Source organism: Onychomys torridus, chromosome 2, assembly GCF_903995425.1.
Source record: "Onychomys torridus chromosome 2, mOncTor1.1, whole genome shotgun sequence".
In the NCBI taxonomy this organism is placed as follows: Eukaryota; Metazoa; Chordata; class Mammalia; order Rodentia; family Cricetidae; genus Onychomys; species Onychomys torridus.
In genome coordinates, this window is record NC_050444.1 from 123473624 (window position 1) to 123497212 (window position 23589).

Here is a 23589-nt window from a genome sequence, read left to right on the forward strand (position 1 = left end):
AAGAAGTCTGAGAGTTCTGGGATTTCTCCTTCCAGAAAGGACTATAAAACAGACCGCAGACGGTGAGACTGAAGATGCAGGTCGTGACTTAAGGGGGAAGCATCTACTTTCTGGACCCCACATTGCGAGGCCCATTCGGCTCCCAGTCCACCCTAACCCACCGTTCCATACCCTTCGCAAGTGGTTTCCCACATTCTGGATCATTGCGGCTCCGCCCGCTGGGTGGCCAGGCTCTGGGGGGTCTGCACGCTCCTAGAGGGCCTCTGGTCACCTGAGCCACAGGCGGCCAGCAGCTCCCAAAGCAGCCGGCTTCTCAGGGCTCCTCCTCCCAAGCTCCGGCCCTCCCTCCGGAGCCAGCTGTTAGATCTCCGCCCCATGTCCCGGCCTCTCCTCAATCCGCCCTCTGTGCGCCCCTCCAACCCCAGCACGGAAAGCTCCCTAGCACCCGCCTGCTGGGTCACAGCCACATGGGGACTGGTGCCCACCTACTTGGTACCACCAGACTCCATGCTTCTACACTCAGCCAAACTCCAGCACCCCCCCCATCCCAGCCCCCCACTCCCTGCCCTTAGCTAACAGAATGGCTCCGAGATCCCAGAGCTCCAGCTTTCTTGCCAGGGATTTCATTCATCCGCAAGAGGGCAGGCTAGAGCATGGCAGGATGCCAGGGAGCTGCCAAAGCCTCCTAGAGAGACGCCAGACCCACCTGCCAGGATTTCACCTTCCAGAGTGCTGCCCACTGGCTCCTGGGCCCAGGCTGCCCACATCCAGCAACTGCTGAACTGGGAGACAGAACACTAGCCCCTGACAGACAGCCACTCCCTTATAAGCTGGTTATTCTTCTAAAGGAGGCACATGCCAAAGTCCACTGTGCATGATACACAGCAGTCGGCACCCACGGCCATCAACAGGTGAAAGCCTTCCAGGATTTCCCCTTTTCCTCTGTCACTTCTGCAAGAGGTTTGAGCCAGAGGCCTTGATGCTCACATTGGCCAGGACAGAAAAGTTTTGGAGGTCAAAGGGGGTGGATGAACAAGTGGCTGAGGCAAACCCTAGAACACCAGACCCCTCTGTGATCCAGGCTTCCTGCTTGGTCCTGTCCCTACCCCACAAGGATGGTCCCTGGGGCTGGGCAGGGATGCACCCTAGGTGCCATGGCCAGTATAGAGCAGATGGGAAAAGTCTCTTCTGCCCACTGCTTCCACGTCAGTCACCACACAGCTGATAATACGTCTTCTGCCAAAGGCTCTGAGTTCACTACCACGCCCAGGACTCTGAGCAAATCTGGGCCTCTCTCAAAGCCTCTGCTCTAGGAATCAAGGGCAAGCCACCCTTCCTTGTGAGTTCCTGTCATCTCTCAGCACTCTGTATCTGCAAAGGAGAAACTGAAGTTATGGCTTGAAGGTAGCAAGATGGGCAACGCCACATGTGCTAATTCATACCTGCTATCCCAATACTTCAGAAGCTGAAGCAGGAGGACGGCCATGAGTTCAAGACCAGCCTAGGCTGCATGGTGAGTTTCATGCCAGCTTGATCTATCATACCAAGTTAGACATTGTCATTTAAAAAAAAACAAAAACAAAAAAAAAGGAGGTTGGGTACTGGAGAAATAGCTCATTGATAAAATGCACATGCTACTCTTCCAGAGGAGCCAAGTTTGGTTCTAATACCCATGTCAGGTGGTTCACAACCATCTATAACTCCAGCTCTAGATGTCTCTGAGATCAACAGGCATCTGTATTCATGTCCACATACCGGGATGCAGACACACACACACCTACACCTAATTAAAAGTAAATATTTTCTGAATAGGGGTAGAGGCTGGGGAGATGGCTCAGTTTGTGTTTGTTATTGCCAGCATGAAGACCTGAGTTTGGCTCCTTAGCACCAATGTAAAAATCTGGGTGCAGTGGTGGGCACCTGTGAGCCCAGCACTAGGGAGGCAGAGATACACAAGATCCCTGGGGCTTGCTGGCCAGCCTATCTAATAGAATGGGTAAGTTCCAGGTTCACTGAGAGACCCTGTCTCAAACAATAAAGTGAGACCATGAGATGGCTCAGCATGCAAAGGGTGCTTGCTGCCTGTGGGTGTTTGAATGAGATTGACCCACGTAGGCGCATATATTTGAATGCTTGGTCATCAAGGAGTGGCACTATTTGAGAAGGACTAGGAGGTGTGGCCTGTGGGAGGAAGTGTGTCATTGGGGGTGGGTTTTGAGGTTTCAAAAGCCCAAGCCAGGGGCAGTATTGATCTGCTGCCTGTGCCTGTGGATCTGGATGTAGAACTCTCTACTTCTCTGGCACACCGTCTTCCTGAGTGCCTCCATGCCCCCCACCATGATGATACTATACTAAGCTTCTGAATCTGTAAGCAAGCCCCAGTTAAATGCTTTTTTTATAAGAGTCACCTTTGCCATTGTGTCTCTTCATAGCAGTAGGACACTGACAAAGACACTACCCCACAGTGCCAGCCCGGCAGTCTGAATCCGATCCCCTGAGCCACACAGAGTGGGAAGGAGGGAATTGACTACACAAAGTTGTCCTCTGACCTCCACAAATGTGTGGAACATGGGCCCCCCTGCCATGCACACATCATACATGTACAATACATACTCAACAATAATAATAAAGGAAACCAATTAAAACCTTTTTAAAGGTGAAGAGCAATTGAGGAAAAGAACTCTGCCCCCCCAACACACACACACAAAGCACTAAGGACTAGAGAAATCCAGGTGGCTTCTGGAGGAGGTGGTACTAAAGCCAGTCTTAGAGGCTGAATGGGCTTAGGCAGGCTGGGAGGAAGGGTGTGGTAGAGGGCCTGACAGGGCAGGACAGGTGCAGTCCTGGGCTATGGGGAGCGTCACCTTACAGGAAAGCAGGAACCTGTTGCCGAAGGCCTCACGGACCCTCACGGAAGTCAGAACAGGTGTTGAGAGACCTCCCTGGACAGCTCAGCTCACTGAATCCACACGTTAAGTAACAGGCATGGCTACCGAACTCACAACCTCCACCCCGAGGCTCCCCTCTCTCCAGAGACCACCTCAGGCCCACCAGCCTCAATCCAGTGCCTCCATCTTAGACCTGGACAAACGGAATGAAGCCCAGAGATGGAAAATGAAGCTTGAAAAGACATGCTGTGGGGAAGTTGTCCAGAATCACCACTCCTGACCATAAGCCCAGAGCCCCATCCAGCTGATCCTGCCACACGGCACACAGTGGGAGAGGCTTCGCTCAGACAGACAGGACTTCCATCAAGACTGAATCCAGGAGTGCACAATAGAGGACTAGATCTTTCAACAGAGGCTCCTGCGACTCACCCAGCTATGTCCTGTCTGAACTGGTTCCTGGGAGCCCTCAGAGGTTCTGCCCCATCTGTTACTAAGAGATGTTTCCATGGGCATCCACCTCCCCTTCCAACGCACCTCAGTCCCAAGGGCAGAGACCACATCTCCCTCATCTCTGGTCCCCATCCTCAATACCCAAACCACAGCCCCATATGCAGATCCCTAGGTCCTAGAAGGGCCCAAGCTTCAGCCCGCATCAGGACCACCCAAAGGGCCCCTTAACATCCAGGGTGCTGGGCCTCACCCAGGTTTTTGTGTTTTTCTTTTTAATTCTAATAGGTACAAGTGTTTTGCCAGCATGTACATCTGTACACCACTAAATGTCCTTAGAAATCAGAAGAGGATGTCAGATCCCCTGGAACCATCCTTTCTGATGGTTGTGAGCAGTAGTATGTGTGCTGGGAATTGAACCCTGGTCCTCTGGAGAACAGCCAGTTCTCTTCACTGCTGAGCCATCTCCAGGAAGCCTCTTTGGCGCCACCTCTGTGGTCGGCATGGAAGCATGCACCTGTTCACACACACTTCATAGCCCTGTTATCTCCCTGTGCGCTCGGGCCCAGGGCATTGTGCATGAGAGGAAGATGGTGTCCCTACCTAGTGCTTTTTCTCTTTAGTTGGTTTAGGTGGGTGTCCTCTTTTTTTTAACCTCAAGTAAGCTGGCAGTGGAAATGGAACAGATTCACCAGTGCACCCTGCCCCTTCACAGTGAGAGCCTTGAACATAGTACATGTTCAATGAGCATCTAGCAATGGAGGAATCTTACATGCAAGGGGACACTCTGGAAGTACATGCCTGAATAAGCATGTGCTAAAATGAATGCATGCAGGAACATTGTCATCCTCTGGCGGTCTCCAGCCTCTGGGCCCTGCAGTGTGGCCTGGCAGATTAAAGGAAGCTTTGAGATAAAGATGGGGGTGGGGCATCAATGAAGGGAGGGGCCAAGAGTAATGACATCAGCAGAGGAGGAACCCGAGGTAACAGTTCCCAGCCCGGGCCCTAGCTCCAAACCCCATGCTTTATGGAGAAAAAGCCTGTAAAGGGGAAGCCCAGGGAGAGGAGAGGCAGCGTTGATGGAGGTGGGGAGAAGGTAGAGCCTCATCTGGGAAGCAATGTTTAGCCAGCCCTGAATACCATCCTGTCTGATAGGTTCTGAGACACGGATTCTTGTCTCTGCCAGCTCCTGATGCGTGGACCTCCCACGTGGCCAGCTGCTGAGGGTCTGGGCCCGGCCCAACTTCCCAGATTTGGCTTTTGCTCAAGAATAGTTTTCACCTCACCCTATGCCAAGTAAGTCATCACGGGGTGCACCCTAGAGAGTTTGAGCCCTCGGGTCCCTGGTGGCCCGCCTGGGGCCCTCCCCCATCCTCACCGAGGCCAGCATCTAAGTACCCTTCGCCTGAGTGGAGGTCAGTCCCTCGCAGAGACCGGACCTGAGAGTCGTGCAGGCAGGCGACCCACGGAGCTGAGAAGCCAAGGACACATGTGCCCTTCCAGAAAGGGAAGGGTGACGCGTGCGCGCCGGGGGTCTTACCCAAGTGTTGGGACAATTCCGACCCCACGGTTGGCAGGGCGGAGTCCGGGACTCCCCGGGTGCCAAAGCAGCGGTGGCGAGGGGAGGCTGGAGCTCAGCGGAAGCGCCGGCTGTAGACGGGAAGGCAGGCGGGAGCGGCCAGGCGAGTTCCTGGGCCAATCTGTGCCCTCCCTCCCCTGCCTGGAACGGGTGGGGCCGCCCGGGGCCGCGAGGTCAGCGGGATCCCAGAGGTCCAGGCCCCCGGTGGGAAATCTTGAGGACAGGACCCCACTCAAGGGACGGTAGGCACTTCAGCCAGGAGCTGTCAATCCCTGGCCACAGGGCAGAGGTCGAAAAGTGGGCACCTGTTCGCCACTGGAACCAAAAGCTGACTGCTACTTCTCAAGTGGTGCCTGCTGGTCTTAGTATTATCTGGTATTCAACCACGCCTGACCATGTGCCCAGTCCTGCACTGTGTGCTGCGATGAGGTGCTAAACAGGACCTCCAGGATACCCTTAGGATTATTGATGGGGCGCGCGGCAGCGGGGGGCGGGGAAGAAGGGGGGGGACGACAGAAGAATAGATGGTTCAAAACTAGGCAAAGGCAACACCACCCACCGACCTCCTCACTCAGTGAGAGCCACTGTTAACACAACTGTCTTCCGGATAGACTAAAGCTGAGGATTCAGTGCCCACAGTATGAATTACATGCTACTGGAAAACATAGGACTGGAGGGCCACATGAAAAATGCTCATTGGTGTTTATGTTTGGGGACACTGGTTCATCTGTGAAACCCAGAAGGGAGCAGATAAGACACAATGGTGATCCCTGAGACAGTAGCAGAGGAGGAGGGGGGCTTTTGCAGTCCCGTGCACCTCTACAGGGAGATGGGGACTGGAGGAGCTTGTCCCCAGGACAACCTTTGGGAACTTGTCCTGTCCCAGCCACTCTGGGGACAAAAGGTGTTTGTGAACAGAGAGCCACCTACTGAGGCTACTGGGTCCCAGAAGCCCTCCATGGGGAACCTCTGGTGACAACAAAAGTCTTCCCTTGGTCACTTGTGTGACCATGCTCTCAGAGCACACTAAGAGCAAGACCTTCACAGCCAGAGCCGCAAGTAACCACCCATGAGTCATGGCAGCAGCCAGCCACACACCAGCTCTGGCTCAGCTGGCAGCATAAAGCCCAGCCTCAGCTCCACAGATACCTAGGTGTCAGTGACAGCAAATGATATGTGAGACCACTTCCCAAGTGCAGATGAAACACATCCAGGGACACCAGGAGCCCTGTGGGGCTGTCAGATCTTGCAGGAAAGGGGAATTCTAGCTCTGGCAGAGGGCCATGAGGCCGCCATAAACCATGGCTTACTTTGAATGTGACACCAGACTCAAGTGGGGAAGCCTATAGATCTTCAGATTATCTTCTTTGCTTTCTTTTTGTGAAGCTGGCAATGAATCCATAGCCTAATCAAGCACTCTATCACACAGCTTCATTCCAGCCCTCACACTGTCGTTACCGTGTTTGCTTGTTGTAAGACAGTCCTGTGGAGCCCAGGACAGTTGTGAATTCCTGATCTCCCTGCCTCCACCTGCTCGTGCTAGGATTTCAGGCATGCCTGGAAAGGTGGTGCTGCAGATTTAACATAGGGCTTGATGTATGCCAAGCAAACACTCCGCCAACTGAGTCACATCGTCAGCCCTCAAACTGTCTTTAAAAAAAAAAAAAAATGACCCCTTTGGTTGCACTGTTTTGGAGTGGTAGGGTTCACGTGTGAGTGGGTGCATTTCGGGTGTGGATGCTCCCACACGTGGAGGTCAAAAGACAACCTTTGGTGTCATCCCTCGGGCACCGTTCACTTTTTTATTTGTTTGAGACAGGGTTGGGGTTAGAATTGGCCTGGAACCTTGCCAATGGTAGGCTGGGCTAATGGGCCGTGCCTCACTCTTACGGCTTTTCTTGATCCACAGCAACAGTTCTCAAACTGTGGGTCACAACCGGGTCAAATGACCCTTTCACAGGAGTCACATATAAGATATCCTGCATATCAGATATTTACATTACGATTCATAATGGCAGCAAAATTACAGTTATGAAGCAGTAACAAAATAATTTTATGGTTGGTGGTCACCACAATATGAAAAACTGTATTAAAGGGTTGCAATATTAGGAAGGTTGAGAACCACTGCTCTATAATTTAATTAGGAGTGTATTACTGAGCCAACAAGACATTTCATGAAATAAAGACTCCTGCCACCAAGGTTGATGACGTCACTTCAGTTCCTGGGACCCACATGGTGGAAGAGAGAACCAATTCCCACTTGTCCTCTAACCTCCACATACATGTTGTGGCATTCATATAGCCACACCTACATACACACACACACACACACACACACACACACACACACACACACACACTAAGGACCTGGAGGGTATCTCAGTGGAGAGAGTACACACTGCTCTTTTGAGAACCTGCACCCATGTCAGGTGGCTCCCCACCTCCTGTAACTTCAGCCCCAGGGGGATCTGATGTCTCTGGCCTCCGAGGATACCTGGTATCACATACCCACACACAAACATATGCACGGACATATGATTTTAAAGTATGTCTTTGGGAGTGGTGAGGCGGCTCTGAGGATAATGGTACTTGTTACCAAGTCTGGTAACCTGAGTTTGATTCTGAAACCTGAGGGGGGTCCCTGCCAGTGTCATACAGGGAATCGAACTGTGCATAGAGATGAGAATGAAATCAGGCCAGACTGATTCCTTCAACCTAGATCAGACTTTGGGGAGTCTAATGCCAGGCAGTTCATTGTCAGCATATTTAAAACAGTACAATTTGGGGAAAGGTTTCCAGGCAACAATCAGTCCAATCAATCCAATTCCAGGTGCACAATAAAGCTTAAGTATGACTCCTTAGGAACTCTTTCACAAAGTGCATGTGACCATGAGGGTGGGATCTGCAGCTAAAAGGCCTAGGATCTAGTGGGGTCTCTGGCCTATAGCATAGAGGTCAGCAGGCCATAAAGTACTTGTGACATTTCCCCTAAAGATGGGTAACGGTCTAGAGAGAGAAGCATCTGGGATAATCATTATGAGGAAAGGTCTGCCTCTATAGGAAAAGGTGGGTGAGGTCTGCCTCCACAGAGAGCAAAAGGGTCACCAGGTAGCTAACAGATTCCACTCCCAGCCTTCTGGGCAGGAAAACAAGTATTTTATCTCCTCCATTGAGAATAGATCCTGTGTGTTTAACACTCCTGGTTTTCCTTAATGCTTATATGTGGCTACAAGGACTTCTGTGCCCTTAACTGCAGAAACAGGTGGGTCTCTAAGAGTTCAAGGCTAGCCTGGACTACACAGTGAGTTCCAGGACAGCCAGGGCTATGTAGATAGACTCTTATCTCTAAAGTGTGTGTGTGTGTGTGTGTGTGTGTGTGTGTGATATTCCAACAGACAGGCCCATAAGCCAATCTATACAATCCCTCCTTCCTTCCCAAATGATTCTAAATTATGTCAAGTTGACAATTTAAAGTAGCCATCACATCTATTAGCTGCAATATTAGATGAGCCCTGGGGATGTTATGTTAAGGGAAATAAGCCAGGCACAGAACTACAAATAGTTCCTATATATTTTTCTTTCTTATATATGGGATCTTAAAAAGTCAGTTTTTCCGGGTAGTGGTGGCACATGCCTCTAATCCCAGCACTCAGGAAGCAGAGGCAGGTGGATCTCTATGAGTTTGAAGCCAGCCTGGTCTATAAAGCAGGTTCCAGGACAGCCAGAGCTACACAGAGAAACCCTGTCTTGAAAAACATAATAAAATAAAATAAAATTACAGCGACAGGAGATATTGAAATCTACTATAATTGTCTATTTGTTAGTTTCTCTTTGAAGTTTTATTGGGTTTTGCTTCCCGTAGTTTGGGTCTCTGTAATTAAGTGTGCAGTCATGGAGAATTGTTACTGCTGATCAATGAAATGAGCCTCTTATCATTCCGTTACTACCTCCCCTTTCCTTGATATATGTGGTGGCTAGCCTTGATTGTTAACTTGAGGGGATTTAGATTCACCACGGAAACACACCTCTAGGTATTTCTAGAGAGGTTAGTAAGGAGAAAGATTTTCCCTGAATAAAAAGGAGAAAGTGACTGGAAGCACCAACATTTGCCTCTCTCTGCTTTCTGATTATGGACATCATGTGACCAGCTGCCACGCCTTCCCCACCATGGTGGAGTGTACCCTCAAACTGTGACCCAAAAGAAAACTCTCTTTCCTTAGGTTGCTTCTGTCACAGAAAAAAAGGAGAGTAACTAACACAATAATGGTGCTCTTTGCTCCTAAATCTACTTTCTTTTGATTAATTTTAGTAACTGTATCTTTTACAATCTTTTCCTTTTTTGTCTGTGTGTTTGCACTGTTAGAGTACATAGCTGATAAACACCATGTTTGTTTTTGGAGTTTACATTTTGTTGTTGTTTCTTTTTTTTGTTTTGTTTTGTTTTGTTTTGTTCTCTGTGTATGGACATTTTTGCCTGCATGTATGTCTGTGCACCACATGCATGCAGTGCCTAGAGAGGCCAAAAAAAGGCACTGAATCCCCTGGAATTGGAGTTACAGGCCATTGCATACCACCAGATGAGTGCTTGGAATCCAACCCAGGTACTCTGGCAGAGCAGCCAGTGTTTTTAATGGCTGAGCCATCTTTCAAGATCCCTAAGTCTTATGTTTTTCTCTAACCTGACAATCTCTTCCCTTTTGTTGGAATGTTTAGGCCATTTACATCTAGTGTGATTATTGATATACTTAGGTTAGATCTACCTTTTTGCTGTGTTTTTATCTCATCTGCTTATGTTTTCTTTACCGTCTATTTCTGCCTTCTTTTGAATTAATCAGGTATCTATTGTTACTCCAACCCTATGCAAGGATAGTTGTCAATAACATAACTATATTGGGTCTGACTGAAGACCACCCACCTAGATATAGCCTACTACACATGGTCTCGGCTCTACTTCTCTGTAGCCATATCACAAGAGCACACAGCTATCCAAACATCGCCTGACATTAGTGGAAGTTCTGTGAAGGGGAAGTCAAAATGAAGAGACAGCAGTTTTAAACGGTTGTGGTTAAAACAGCTCTCATTTCCGAATTTCACATAATGACATGGTCTTTTACTCACCACACCACATTATAAGGGTTTGTTGACATATGTGTCCTCCAGCACTAGAGACTAACTGGCTCTGCAACCTGGAACATGCCTCTTCGTTTCTTTGATCTTCAGTTTATTTGTTGTTGTTGTTGTTGTTAGATTTATTTATTTACTATGTATACAGTGTTCTGCCTGCATGTATGCCTACACACCAGAAGAGGACACCAGATCTCATTACACATGGTTGTGAGCCACCATGTGGTTGCAGGAAACTGAACTCAGGACCTCTGGAAGAGCAGCCAGTGTTCCCAACCACTGAGCCATCTCTCCAGCCCTTTGTTGTTGTTGTTGTTGTTGTTGTTGTTGTTGTTGTTGTTGTTGTTTAATCTCTTTCTAAAACATAATTGTTTCAGATTAAACAAATATTCTGATATGTGTGTATGGCAGGGACAGGGAGGGTATGGGCATGTGTGGGTACAGGTACCCATGAAGTCCAGAAGAGGGCACCAGATGCCTTGGAATGGGAATTAGAGGTTGTTCTTAGCCTCCTGACATGGGTGCTAGGAACTGAACTTAGGTCCTCAGCCAGCAATGTGTACTCTTAACTACTGACCATCTCTCCAGTCCCAAGATTAAACCAAAAAATTTTTTTTCATTTATTTTTTTTAAACCTAAATATATAGAGAGAGAGAAAATTAAAAGTACTTAAAATTTATAATGAAAAAAAATTGTATTTCTGCCTCTGTCCCCTCACTACTAGTTCTGCCCCAAGACACACCCACTCTCCAGCTTTCTTCTCCTTGCTGTGCCTGGGGAGGAGGTGGCGCAGGGGAGCTGCTGGGGATTGGACTTAGGTCTCACACAGGCAGGACAAACTCTACACCACTGAGCTATATCTGCAGCCCTTGTTGAGATGTGGGTGAAGAGGTTAGGGGGCAACCACAGAAGTCAGTTGTCCTCCGTGTGGCTTCTGGGGTAGTCAGATAGTAACTCATGTAGTCAGACTACAGGAGTCAGTTGCCACCCCACCCCGCCCCCACTCCCCCCACCCCCGTGTGGCTTCTGAGGTAGTCAGATAGTAACTCGTGTAGTCAGACTTAGTGACCAACCATCCATCTTAAGCCACGGATCCACCTCATCTTTTTTAAATAGAAGGAGAGGCGCTCAAGAGATGATTCAAAAGCTGTTACCGTTCTTCCAGAGACCTGAGTTCAGTTCCCAGCACCCACCCCGGGGGCTCACAACTAACTGCCTGTAACTCCAGTTCCAGGGGATCTGTCGTTCTCTTCTGGTCTCCGAAGGAACTGCACTCACATTCACAATCTGCATCCAGAAATACATGTATACACATAATTCTTTTTTTCTTTTAGGAGTTACAGAGTGGATCTATGCTTAAAAACACAAACTGCTCTCCCAGCGTGTGTTAGCAAGGGTTTCTGTTGCTGTGAAGAGATGCCATGACTACATACATCAACTCTTATAAAGAAAAACATTTAGCCGGGCGGTGGTAGCGCACGCCTTTAATCCCAGCACTCTGGAGGCAAAGCCAGGCGGATCTCTGTGAGTTCGAGGCCAGCCTGGGCTACCAAGTGAGTTCCAGAAAAGGCACAAAGTTACACAGAGAAACCCTGTCTCAAAAAACCAAAAAAAGAAAATAAAAGAAAAAGAAAAACATTTAATTGGAGTAGCTTACAGTTTCAGAGGTTTAGCCCATTATCATCATGGTGGAACATGGTGGCATGCAGTCTGCATGGCGCTGGAGAAGGAGCTGAGAGTTCTACATCTTGATCCGCAGGAAGCAGAAGCAACTGTGTGTCACACTGAGCATAGCTTGAGCAAAGGAGACCACAAAGCCTGCCCTCACAGTGACACATTTCCTTCAACAAGGCCACATCTCTTAATAATGCCACTCCCTATGGGGGCCATTTTCTTTCAAACCACCAGACAGAGGACCTGACTTCAATTCCCAGCATTCACATCAGCTGGTTTACAACCACCTGTATACTCCAGTTCCACAACGATCCAACATCTCTGGACTCTAGAGGCACTTCCACTCAAGTACACATAGCCCCACACAGACACACATACATACATATAATTAAAAACAATAAAATTAAAATTTCTAATGCTGGGCGGTGGTGGTGCACACCTGTAATCCCAGCACTCGGGAGGCAGAGGCAGGTGGATCTCTGTGAGTTCAAGGCCAGCCTGGTCTACAGAGCTAGTCCAGGACAGCCTCCAAAGCTACAGAGAAACCCTGTCTCAAAAAACCAAAATAAAAATAAAAATAAAATTTCTAAATGAATAGTTTTTTTTTTTTTTTAATTATTTAAAAGGGCAGATGACGCTGAGTGCTGGTGGTGTGTGCTTTTAATCCCAGCACTCAGGGAGCAGAGGCAGGTGGATCTCTGTGAGTTCATGGCCAGCCTGGTCTACAAAGTGAGTTCCAAGACAACCAGAGCTGTTACACAGAGAAAACCTGTCTCAGTGGGGAAAAGCAGGGGGGGGGGGCAGATTGCTTAGTGGGTGAAGTGTTTGCTATGACGTGGTGACTGGAGTTTGGATCCTAGCACCTATGTAAACCCCAGGTGGTTTACACCAATAATTACGACATTCTGGGCAAGAGTATTAGTTAAATCAGCTAGATGATGAGAGCCAGGGGTTCAACTGAGAACGACCTCAATGTATAAGGTGGCGAACACTGGCATCAACCTCTGGTCTCTACATCCATGCACACCCACACATGTGTGCCCGCACACATGCAAACATGCATACACACACTCACCACACACACATAATCACTCAAAGTGGTATTGTTGTTTGGAAGCAGGTTCTCTCTAAATTACCTTAGCTAGCCTTCAACTCACTCTGTAGCCCGATCAGGCCTTGAATTTGAGACCCACCTGCTTCAGTTTCCCAAGCAGTAAAGGTCTACAGGTCTGATAGTGTGTTCATGCAATAATTCCTTGCTTTATCAATTAAACATTACATTTAGGCTGCTGCTCCATGGTCAGCAATGAATTAGTATACACCCCCCACAGGCGTCTCTTCTCCCTCCATCAACATTTACAGTTCCTATCTGTTACCTCCAGGGGGGGTAGGGGAGCAATACAAATACTTTCTTTTCCATGATGCCGTCATCTACAGACCCTTGTGCATGACCTCCACACACAATTTGAAAATGAAAGATGTCTAGGCCCTTGCTTGCCCCCAGCTCTCCTCTCTCTTCCCCTTTATATCTCTTTCTTTGAATCGTCAGATTGTCAAAGTAATTGACATGAAGTTTGGTCCTACAATCAAGTCAGGCCTTCAAAGCCTTGATAGACGGATCCCATCAGACAGTGTAGCCTCATTACAGGCTGCGGGAATATTGGTGATTTCAGAGTCATGTGGGTCCCTGTCATTTCCTTTCCCTTCCACAGACCTGCTTGTTCCCCCAGCAGTTTCTGCCTCCTTTTTAGCCTCCTCAGACTGCTCTTCTGGGCTTATCCTCACTAGACTAGAACCGGTCTGGGCCAATCTGATGACGCCTCTGTGCTGGTCCCCTGCTCTCCTCTGCCCAGCTCAGCTGGCTGACCTCGTGCCTTTCTTTCCTGTCAGAGCCTCTGCCCTTTGGTTAACTGTAGACTGGCTGGCATGTAGGTCTGCAGCACCTCACACACAGGACCCCACCTCCACCTAAGGCACAGGTCTCTTCCTCTGACGTTAGGCTGGGCCACGTGACTCAGTTGGACCAAATTATTGCATGTTCCACTTCCAGCCTGAGAGGTTTGTATTTCAATCTTTATTTTGGATGTTTGTGTATGCGTGTGAACACGTGCCTCAGGGCATGTGTGGAAGCCAAAGGACTTCAGGACTCAGTTCTCTTCTTCCACCAAGTGGCCCCCAGTGACCAAAGAGGGTCATCAGACCTGAGGACAAGTGCCTCTGAAGTTTCTTTTAAAAGTTTACATTTCGGGGGGAGGAGTGTGTGCATGCCATGTCATAAAGGTCATGCATGAAGGCCAGAGGACAACTTTCAGGAGTCAGCTCTCTTGTTCTGCCATGTGGGTTTTAGAATTGAACCCGGATCATCTGGCTTGATGGCAGTCACCTGTACCACATCTGGTTTGTTTAATTCTATTTGTTGTTGTTGTTTTTTGTTTTTTTCCTGGAGCTGAGGACCGAACCCAGGGCCTTGCGCTTGCTAGGCAAGTGCTCTACCACTGAGCTAAATCCCCAACCCCTGTTTTGTTTTTTGTTTGTTGTTTTTTTCAGGGGGAGTTTTGTCTGGACATTTGGCAGACACTTTTAATCTATAGGCTGTGTCTAGGAAATTGTTATTTCTTTGGGGATTATTCCATCTCTGAGATAATTGTTATTAAACCCCTATATTGATCCTATATCTTTTCTTTTTTCCACTGCTATTTTCATTGTGTTAGTGTTATTTTAATTTCTGGAATACTTCATTTTATTTTTGCTTCAGCAATCTTTTTTTTTTTTTTTTTTTTTTTTTGGTTTTGGTTTTAGTTTTTCAAGACAAGGTTTCTCTGTGTAACAGTCCTGGCTGTCCTGGAACTTGCTTTGTAGACCAGGCTGGCCTCAAACTCACAGAGATCTGCTTGTTGTTGTCTCCAGAGTGTTGAGATTAAAGGCATGTGCCACCACTGCCTGGCTTTCAGCTTTTGTTTTTAAAAGTACTTTTTATTGGTGGTTGTTTGCTTTTTCATCAAATGTAACTCAGATCAGACAGCTTGGATTTCAATGATGTCTGTTAATGTCTAAATGTGTGGCTTTGGGCAAAGTATGTGGCCTCTTTGAGCCCCACAGCCTCATCTGCAACATGGCGTGTAACTGTCCAGTTCTCAGAGGAATGCTTGCACATGAGAACCATTTAAAACTGTTGGCAGCGGTTATCTTGGAGTCTGATAGACGTACAGAGTTCCTCTCAAAATCCCCACCTAGTTTCAGAAGGTTCACAGGAACCCTGGATCCCTCCATCCGCCGTGGGTGACCTGAGCACTGAGGATTCATTCCCAGGTGAAGAACTGTAAGGAGAGAGAAATGTGAGGAGGCAATGTATCGAAGCGGGCTGCAGAGATGGCTCAGCAGCCCTGTGCTGAGAGATCTGCAGACATCGGGTCAAGGTGTAGGAGATAACATCGACAGGTCATGAGATCCAAAGGAGGCAGTGCTATGGAAGAACAGGTCTTGGGGTGGCAGAGACGGAGAAAACAAGGGGCAGCACAGAGAAGACAGAGGCTGCCCCTTGGCAAGAGGTGACCTGTTTACACCTGGAACCATCCAGCCCTCTCCTAGACCCTCCTTTTCTCACTTCCTTGGGGCTTCCTCCAGGCACCCCATGAAGCCTGGTGGCCTCTGAAGGTGTGAGCTTGGCATGTCATGCTCCTACCTGGGACCTCTGGTAACCTGAATCACTCCAACCCCCTCGCCTTGGCTTCCTCGCCCAAGCAGCCCCTTCCTCCTGGCCTTATCCACAGTCATCACCTCTGACTAACTTGCTCAGACTCACTCAGCTCGTTCCTCAGCTTCATTGGAGAGTGCTCTCCACAGTGTCCTCGGTGCCACAGCAAGTGTCCAATAGATACTTTGGGGAATGGGTAAAAAACTGAATAAAACAGTCCCGCCCAGTGCTGTAGCCTTTAGCCACTTGTGGCTACTCAGACTCAAAGAAAAGTCAGAGCATTCAAAAGTTAACTGTCGAGTGCTCTGGCCTGCTGTCTAGGACAGCGCAGGCTGGGATATTATCATTTCAGAAGGCTCTAGAATAGTGGTTCTCGGCCTTCCTAATGCTGTGACCCTTTGATACAGTTCCTCAGGTCATGGTGACCTCAACCATAAAATTGTTTTCGCTGCTACTTCATGACTGTAATTTTGCTACTGTTGTGAATCATAATGCAAATATCTGTGTTTTCCGATGATCTTAAGTGACCCTGGGAGTCATTCGACCCACATGTCGAGACACACTGCTCTAGTGGCAGGGGAAGTAGATGAGGGCTTGTGGAGCAGAGGGCACAGCATATTCCAGGCCCCATGTGTACGAAATGTGGTGATGTGTGTCCAGGACAAACAGGGGCTACAACACCCCTTCTTTGCACCAACCAGTTGGTTGTCAGAATGTTTAGCTTTAGGCGAGAAAGGATATAGGAGCAAGAAACTTCCCCCCAGCAGCCATTATCCCTATTAGAGTCAAAGAATGAGTCTGGGGAGATAGCTCAGTGGTTAGTGTGTTTGCACACAAGCATGATGACCTGAGTTTGAATCCCCAGCACCCATATAAAATGCCCGTGTAGTCATGCATACTTGTAATCCCAGCTCTGGGGAGACTCCTCGGGGCCTCACTGGCTTGCTAGCCCTGCCCACTTGGCAAACACTAGATCCCTAAAAGACCCTGTACCAAATAGAAAAACAGAGTGATTGGCATTTGAGCAACAATAGCCAAAGTTGTCCTCTAGCCTCCTGTACACACACACACACACACACACACACACACACACACGAAGCAGAGGCTGTCCCAAAGGGGGAAATGTCCTACCCAGGGTCACAGAGGAAATCACAGGAATGAAGCCAGAACCCAGGCCTCCTGATTGCCAGAATATGGAGTCAGTTTCCTCCTCCCAGACTCTTACGCATTTCTCCCCCACCCTCCCCCTTCTCCAGACTGGCAAGCACACAGAGCCCCCCAGGCAGGTCTTGGTGCTCACACTAGCAGCTCTCATCTCTTATTTACCCCCCACAGCAGCCCCCAGCATCTGACCCTTAGAAATGTAGACATCCCAAGGAGAATAGCTGCTTATAAGCATTTGCTAATTACACGTATGGATGTCAATTAATTCATTTTGCTAATTAGCCACTCGATGAGCACCACGCACCAAAGAACTGTAAAACACAGGCATATGGTGAGAGAGGGGGATGGCTGCGTGCTCATGCAGCATGCAAGGACTGGGAGGGTGCGGGTGGTCCTGGTCCCCCCACTCCCAGATGAGCGGCTTAATGGCTAGGGGAGCCCTGCCGTTGCCGCTGCCGTAAAGCATAATTACAGCTTTCCACTAATAGTGCTGGGAAAAGGCTTGCGCACTCCGCCATGTGCAGACAAGCACCCAGGCATGCCCACGCAGTTCTGTTTACACATATCCGCCCTTGGTGCACACAAACATAGCATGCACACCCCCATAAGCACAGTGTGAATACACACACACACAAGACATATGGGGACCGCAGTGACGTCCTAGCCCAGTGCCACCCGGAGCGGAAGCTACAGGATGGCCATTCTTTCATGGTACTTGGTGCCGCCTCTCAGATCAGCATTGATGTATACAGTGCTTCATTTAGTGTGCGTACAACTCCACCAAGAGTGAACTGCCATTGCTTTACAGATGAGGACTCAGGCTCGGGGAATCTAAAATAGTTGCCCAAGGCCACACAGCAGGGGAGGCTGAGCTGGGACTCACTCTCTTGCATCCATGACCAAATACTGCAGCCAGGGAAAGAGAGTTCCATCTGCTTACAATTGGTGGGTTTGGGAAGAGCCCACACTTCGGGAGAGAAAAGGCTCTTCACAGGCTTTGTCCCTTAGGAATGAGAAGGAAAACTGAGCACGAATAAGAAAGCATTGGTAAGAGACACACAGTTGAAATGCTTTTCAAAGTTTTAAAATCACACTTGCTTATTTCGTGGAGTTAGGGGCACGTGCCGCAGTGTCCAGTTAAGTTCAGAGGGAGGGCAACTTGTGGCTGGGTCTCGCCTTCTACCATGTGGTTCCCAGGGATCAAACTCAGGTCACCAAGTTTGGCAGCAGACACTTCTCCAGGTTGAGCCGTGTTGTGAGCCCATGCAGCTAGGATTCCCTGACCCACACCTAAACCAGAGCACGTGGGGAATCAGGCCCCAGATACACAGCCTGGCACACACTGGCAGAGCAGGGCTGCAGTTGAGTCCAGGCTTAAGTGTACATCTCTAAAGTAACCCAGAGCTACGGCCAAGGACCCCTCACACCTACGGATGCAGCTTCTCCCCAGGGTTCCTTGAGTACTCCTCCAGCAGCCTGGTGTGATTCAGTGCTGGAGGGATCACAGAGGCGCCATCCTGGGGCCACCTTGGACACTGGCTGCACAGGGATCCCAGAACCTTCTAGTCCAGGCAACTTCAGGCTGGGGAAGAACTATGCTAGAACATCACAACCTGCCCAGACATCTCCCTGAATGAGAATGGCAGATGACAGCCAAGGGTACAGAGAAGACCCCCTTTCTCTTGAGTGGACCATGCCTGGAGGAAAAAACACTGGTTTTTTTGTTTTGTTTTTGTTTTGTTTGTTTGTTTGTTTGTTTGTTTTGTTTTAGCACAAAAGGGGATATTGTGGGGAGGTCACTGAATGAGGCCAGGAAGAGGAGGCATCTCAGAGGGGATCTGTCTGAAGGGGTCAGTCCAGGAACTTCTGCAGTGACCAAATAGGACTATGATCATGGTTAAGGAACAAGAGCATGAAGACTTAGCTTCGTCTGTGTTTGGATTTCTTTGTCCATAATCACATAAAATCAACAGTAATAGTGACATTCGTCCCTAAAGGAGATGCCCAGAACAGCGCCCTCCCACCCCTAGGGCCCCATATTACTTCTGCTATTTGACTTCTCCAGTCAAGCCACCCATACTAATTTGAAATACTACAGAGTCTAGTCCTGCACGTCGGTCCGGGCTTGGCCTCACTTACCCAGAGTGACAGCTAGCAGCCTAGCCTAGGTCTTCACCAGCACCCCCATGTATCCCTGACTTAAGATCCAGGAAGCTCTGAACACTGTCTCCTCACAGGCGCAGGTTACCACTGCATGGCAGCATGGTCACTCCCTGCCTTGGAATTCGCATGCTCCCGGAAGAACAACCAGAGGAAAGGTAAGCTCCGCCGCCAGGAAGGGAGCCGCCCATGCTTCTGGCCATGCTGCCCCTCTGCCCGGAAAGCCCTGGACCCGCTGCCCAGGGACTTGACTTCCACCTGTGCTTCCAGGCCTGCCACAGAGCACTGCACACAAGACCAGCCCCACATTCCAGCCCCACCCATCCCCAAATCATGCAGGCTGGCTAGGCTGTCCCCCAACCCCTCCTCCAACCCACCCTGTCACCTATCAACTAGCTCCCTGGCAGAGCCTCGCCTGATACCCATGCCCTGACTCTCCACAGCACAGAGAATCTGAGGCAGGGCTTCAGCTCTAACCCAGGCCAAGTGTGGGAGCAGGGCTCAGCATCTACGGATGACTGGGTTTTAGAACTGACCCAGGAGCCAGGACACAAAGAAGTCCTAGAGAGCAGAGCTGGCCACTGGTCTCCTCTCGATGTCCTGTCCCTAAGTCTAAGCTCACATCCACCATCTTCCTCCAGGGTAACAGCACCCTCACCGGTCACCTGTGTCCACTCTGGCCCTTCCAGGCCACACTGCTCCACGGGAGCCATGAAAACTGTAGGAGGAGGGTAGAAAGAGCTCCGTGGAGAACAGCGCTTACCACTAAGCCTGCTGATCTGAGTTCAACCCCCAAGACCTACATGGCGAAAAGAGAAAACAGACTCCCAAAGTTATCCTCTACCTTCTGCACACACAAAAGAAAATAAAGTAAATAAGAAAATAAATGTAACTTTAAAATTTACATTATATATAAAGGTGTGTGTGTGTGTGTGTGTGTGTGTGTGTGTGTGTGTGTTTACTTTTCTTTTTGCCTTGGCCTTTTGAAGCAAGGTCTCTCTATTGTATAGCCCTACCTAACTGTACTGGAACTTGCTATGTAGACCAGACTGGTCTGAACCCACAGAGATCTGCCTTCCTGTCTCTAGAGGGCTGGGATTAAAGGTGTGCACCGCCATGCCCGGCTCATTTACATATTTTTAAAACTTCTTTGAAGGGTTGGGGGAAAGGCACAGTGAACAGGAACACAAGCTGCAGAAGTACCTAGCCGGGCTGTCGGTGATGGCGCACGCCTGTAATCCCAGCACTCTGGGGGCAGAGGCAGGCGGATCTCTGTGAGTTCGAGGCTAGCCTGGGCTACAGAGCGAGGTCCAAGAAAGGCACAAAGCTACACAGAGAGACCCTGTCTCAAAAAAACAAAAACAAAAACCAAAAAAAAAGAAAGAAAGAAAAAAGAAAGAGAGAGCAGGAAGAAGGGGAATAAAAGCAGGATGGAGAGAGGGAGAGATACCCTTTGGAGGGGTTGGGGTATAGCTTGACAATAGAACACTAGTATGCTGAGTTCAAGCCCCAATACTGGAGAAGGGGTGGAGAAAAGGAAGAGATGGGAGAGGAAAAGGAGAGAGAGAAAGAGAGAGAGAGAGAGAGAGAGGTGCATAGGGTTGTCAGAGAACAAGTTTCAAGAGCCTGTCCATACTCTATACGCTAGTAATGAGACTGCTTTGTGTTTTTAAGACAGGGTCTCACTATGTTGCCCAGGGCTAGCCTACTTTCCATCTTTCCATCTTCCTGACATGCCCCCTCATAAGTGCTGGAATTGCACTTAAAGGGGGGCACCCTTGGGAGCAGCAGGCAAGTGGACCATGCTGTTTCTAGAGGGAGTCTAGGATAGAGTGCCAAGATCAACCCTGTGGATTGACCAGCACTGCCACATACTTTCTGGATAAGACTGGGCCAGTTATTCCCACCCTTGGCTCCCCATCCTGTGGGTGTCGTGGGGGGGGGGTGAAAACAGGCCCTATTTCAAGGTGCCAGCCTGAGGACTAGGCAAGCAAATGTGTGGAGAGTACATGGCAGTACCTGCTAAGCAGGGACATCAGTCACAGGTCAACAGCAGAAAGCATGGCCCCCTTGTGAGCAGAGTCCTGAGGGAATGTGGGTATACACTACTGAAGAGGCGCTGAGACATGGTGAAGATTCTTGTTCTGATTTTGTTTTCTATTGAAACAAGGTCTTACCTTGCCACCAGAATGACATCGAACTTGTGGACTCCAGAGATCCTCCCAGCTCCCCAAATCCTGGGACTACAGATGCAAACCATGGCTAGCTTGATAAGAAAGTGTGTGTGTGTGTGTGTGTGTGTGTGTGTGTGTGTGTGTGTGTGTGTGTAGGTCAGAAAACACCTGTGGATTTTCTCCCTCTCACCTTTTTATGTGGGTCCCAGGCATTGAACTCAGGTTGCCAGGCCTGCAAGCTAAGGGTTTTTACCTGCTGAGCCTTCCTAGCCAGCCCCCTGTACCATTGGTTTCCTAAAGCAGGCTAGGCTAAGTTCAAGTATTCATTAGGCGTGTTTGATTTAGGATGTTTTCAAGATAATCTTCGGCTGAGCAACATCATATGTCAGGTAAAAATTTAAGAAAAACTATCTGGGACTTGGTGCAGGGACTTGGAAGGTAGAGGTGCTCTATAGAGTGATTTTCAGGCCAGCTAGGGCCACATAGCAAGACCCTGTCTCAAAAAAAAAAAAGTTTAGGAAAAATTGAGGGGCGCTGGAGAATCTTGGGTGGATCAGATCAGTCCAAGGGGAAAAGACAGGACTGTGGTGTTGCTGAGCAGGGATCCATTTAAGTCTCCTGCCTGGTCTTATTTCCAGGAGCTGAGGACCAGGGCACAGCTGGGGTCAAGAAGTCAGCCTTGGGGGCTGGAGAGATGGCTTAGGGATTAAGAGCATTGGCTGCACTTCCAGAGGACCCAGGTTCAATTCCCAGCACACACACGTGATGGGTTACATTCCAGTTCCAGGGGACCTGACACCCTCTTCTGGCATCCACAGACAAGAATGTGGTACATAGACATACATGCAGACAAAAATACTTATACACACCAGGCCGTGGTGGCGCACGCCTGTAATCCCAGCACTCAGCAGAGGCAGGTGGATCTCTGTGAGTTCGAGGCCAGCCTGGTCTACAGAGCTAGTCCAGGACAGGCTCCAAAGCTATAGAGAAACCCTGTCTCGAAAAAAACCATACTCATACACATAAATAAGTAGTCATTTAGCCAGGTTATGGTGATGTACACCTTTAATCCCTGGGTAGGCAGAGGCAGGCAGATGTACAAGGTAAGTTCCAGGGCAGCCAGAGCTACATACTAAGACCCTGTCTCAATAAATAAAAAAAAAAAGGCATCCTCTCAGATTCTTCTGGAAGGTAAGTCAGAGGAGTAAAGCTAAGCTACCAATGAAGTCCAGTTCAGTTGCTCTGGAATTCAGGCAGAAATGACTGATTTGTTTCATCCATATGAATGGGTGGTGGGAACCCTAGACACTTGTCAACCAAGCACAGATCCGGATACGAAGATCAAACTCCACCTTTCATTTTCCAGTCTTCCTCCTGTGTTTTTTAAATTTTCTTTCTTCCTTCTTTTACAGTTTCCATTTAGTTACCTGGTATGCATGTGTGAACATGCATGCCATGCCATGCCATGGTATAGATATGAAGGTCAGGTGACAGGAAGTCGATGCGATTCATTACTGGGTGGGTCTCAGGATTTGAACTCTGATCATCAGGTTTGGCTGCAGGTGTTTTTACTCACTGATCCATCTCACTGGCCCTTCCTTGTTAACTGTCAGGATTCTTCTGATCTTGGCTAGTTCCTCTCGAGTAAGGGTCAGTTGTTTAGGGGGGACTTTTTGATGCCACACTGAATTCCCCAAGGTCTTAAATACTCGGATACTTTGCCGCTCTGGTTGCTTTTATGAATGTCATTCTTCCATCTTCAATTTAATTTCTAATTGAACATTGCTGAAGTCCAACATCAGCAGATATCTAGAGACCAACATCAACAGTTATCTCAAGTCCAGCATCAGCACCAACAGCTACCTCCAGTTACCTATGCCAATAGGGTTGTCCTTGTCTCCATGGCTCAGTGCCTAAGATGACAGCCTGGTCTCCTTCAACACATTTCACACATATCCCATCTCTTTGCTTGCTCAGCCACAGGTTTCTCAAGTCTTCTGAACCCTTGTATCTCATTTCCCCCCAAAAGAAATATGAAGGTGGACACTGAGGCAGGAGGATATCAAGCTCAAAGCTAGCCTGGGCTACATAGCAAGACCCTATCTAAGCAATAAACATGCAAACAGAGTGAGCAGTTCAGCACAGCACTGGAGTGTTCGTTCTGGAGACGAGGCATACAGGGTCCCTGTTCAAGTAATGCATAATGCTTCAGTGTGGCTGGGAGTGATTTAGGCAATGAACAAGGAACTCTTAGCAGCCTCCTACAAGGGCAACCCTTGCCACTAACATGATGGGAGCTGAGCTGGCTGTGGGACTTCTCTGGGCCAGGAAAGATTAGGACCAGCCTTGCTAAGAAGGTGTAGCAGCCAGCAGAGAGAAACGGTCACAAAGGGAAGGACACCTGCAGAGGCTGGGAGATGAGGGCAGAGGCAGCAGAGCCCAGCAGAACAGGGTGGAAGAAGGGCAGGGCTGGGGGTGGCCACTGGAGAATGGACGGCCTTGCACACATGGCTTTAGGTTCTTTGATATGGGGCATGATCAAAAAGGGCCTGGCCCATCTCTGCTCCAGTCTTCACTCACTATCCACCTGCTTACCAAAGCTTTGCCTAGGTTCCGCTCTCTTGGAGAGGTGGGTAGACTCAATGAGGCTCTGAATTCATAGAGAAACAGAAAGAAGACAGCAGG

At 49.0% G+C, this 23589-nt stretch overlaps 1 protein-coding gene across 1 annotated transcript in view; it reads right to left on the minus strand.

The window, feature by feature from the left end:
• The window catches only part of Acot11 (acyl-CoA thioesterase 11), a 53390-nt gene extending 53012 nt beyond the window's left edge, over positions 1-378 (minus strand). The window contains exon 1 of the mRNA XM_036177807.1: positions 172-378. Within this exon, the coding sequence (XP_036033700.1) occupies positions 172-204 (33 nt within the window). The 5' untranslated portion in view covers positions 205-378. The remainder of the gene's footprint in view (positions 1-171) is intronic.
• Positions 379-23589: the final 23211 nt, after the last annotated feature.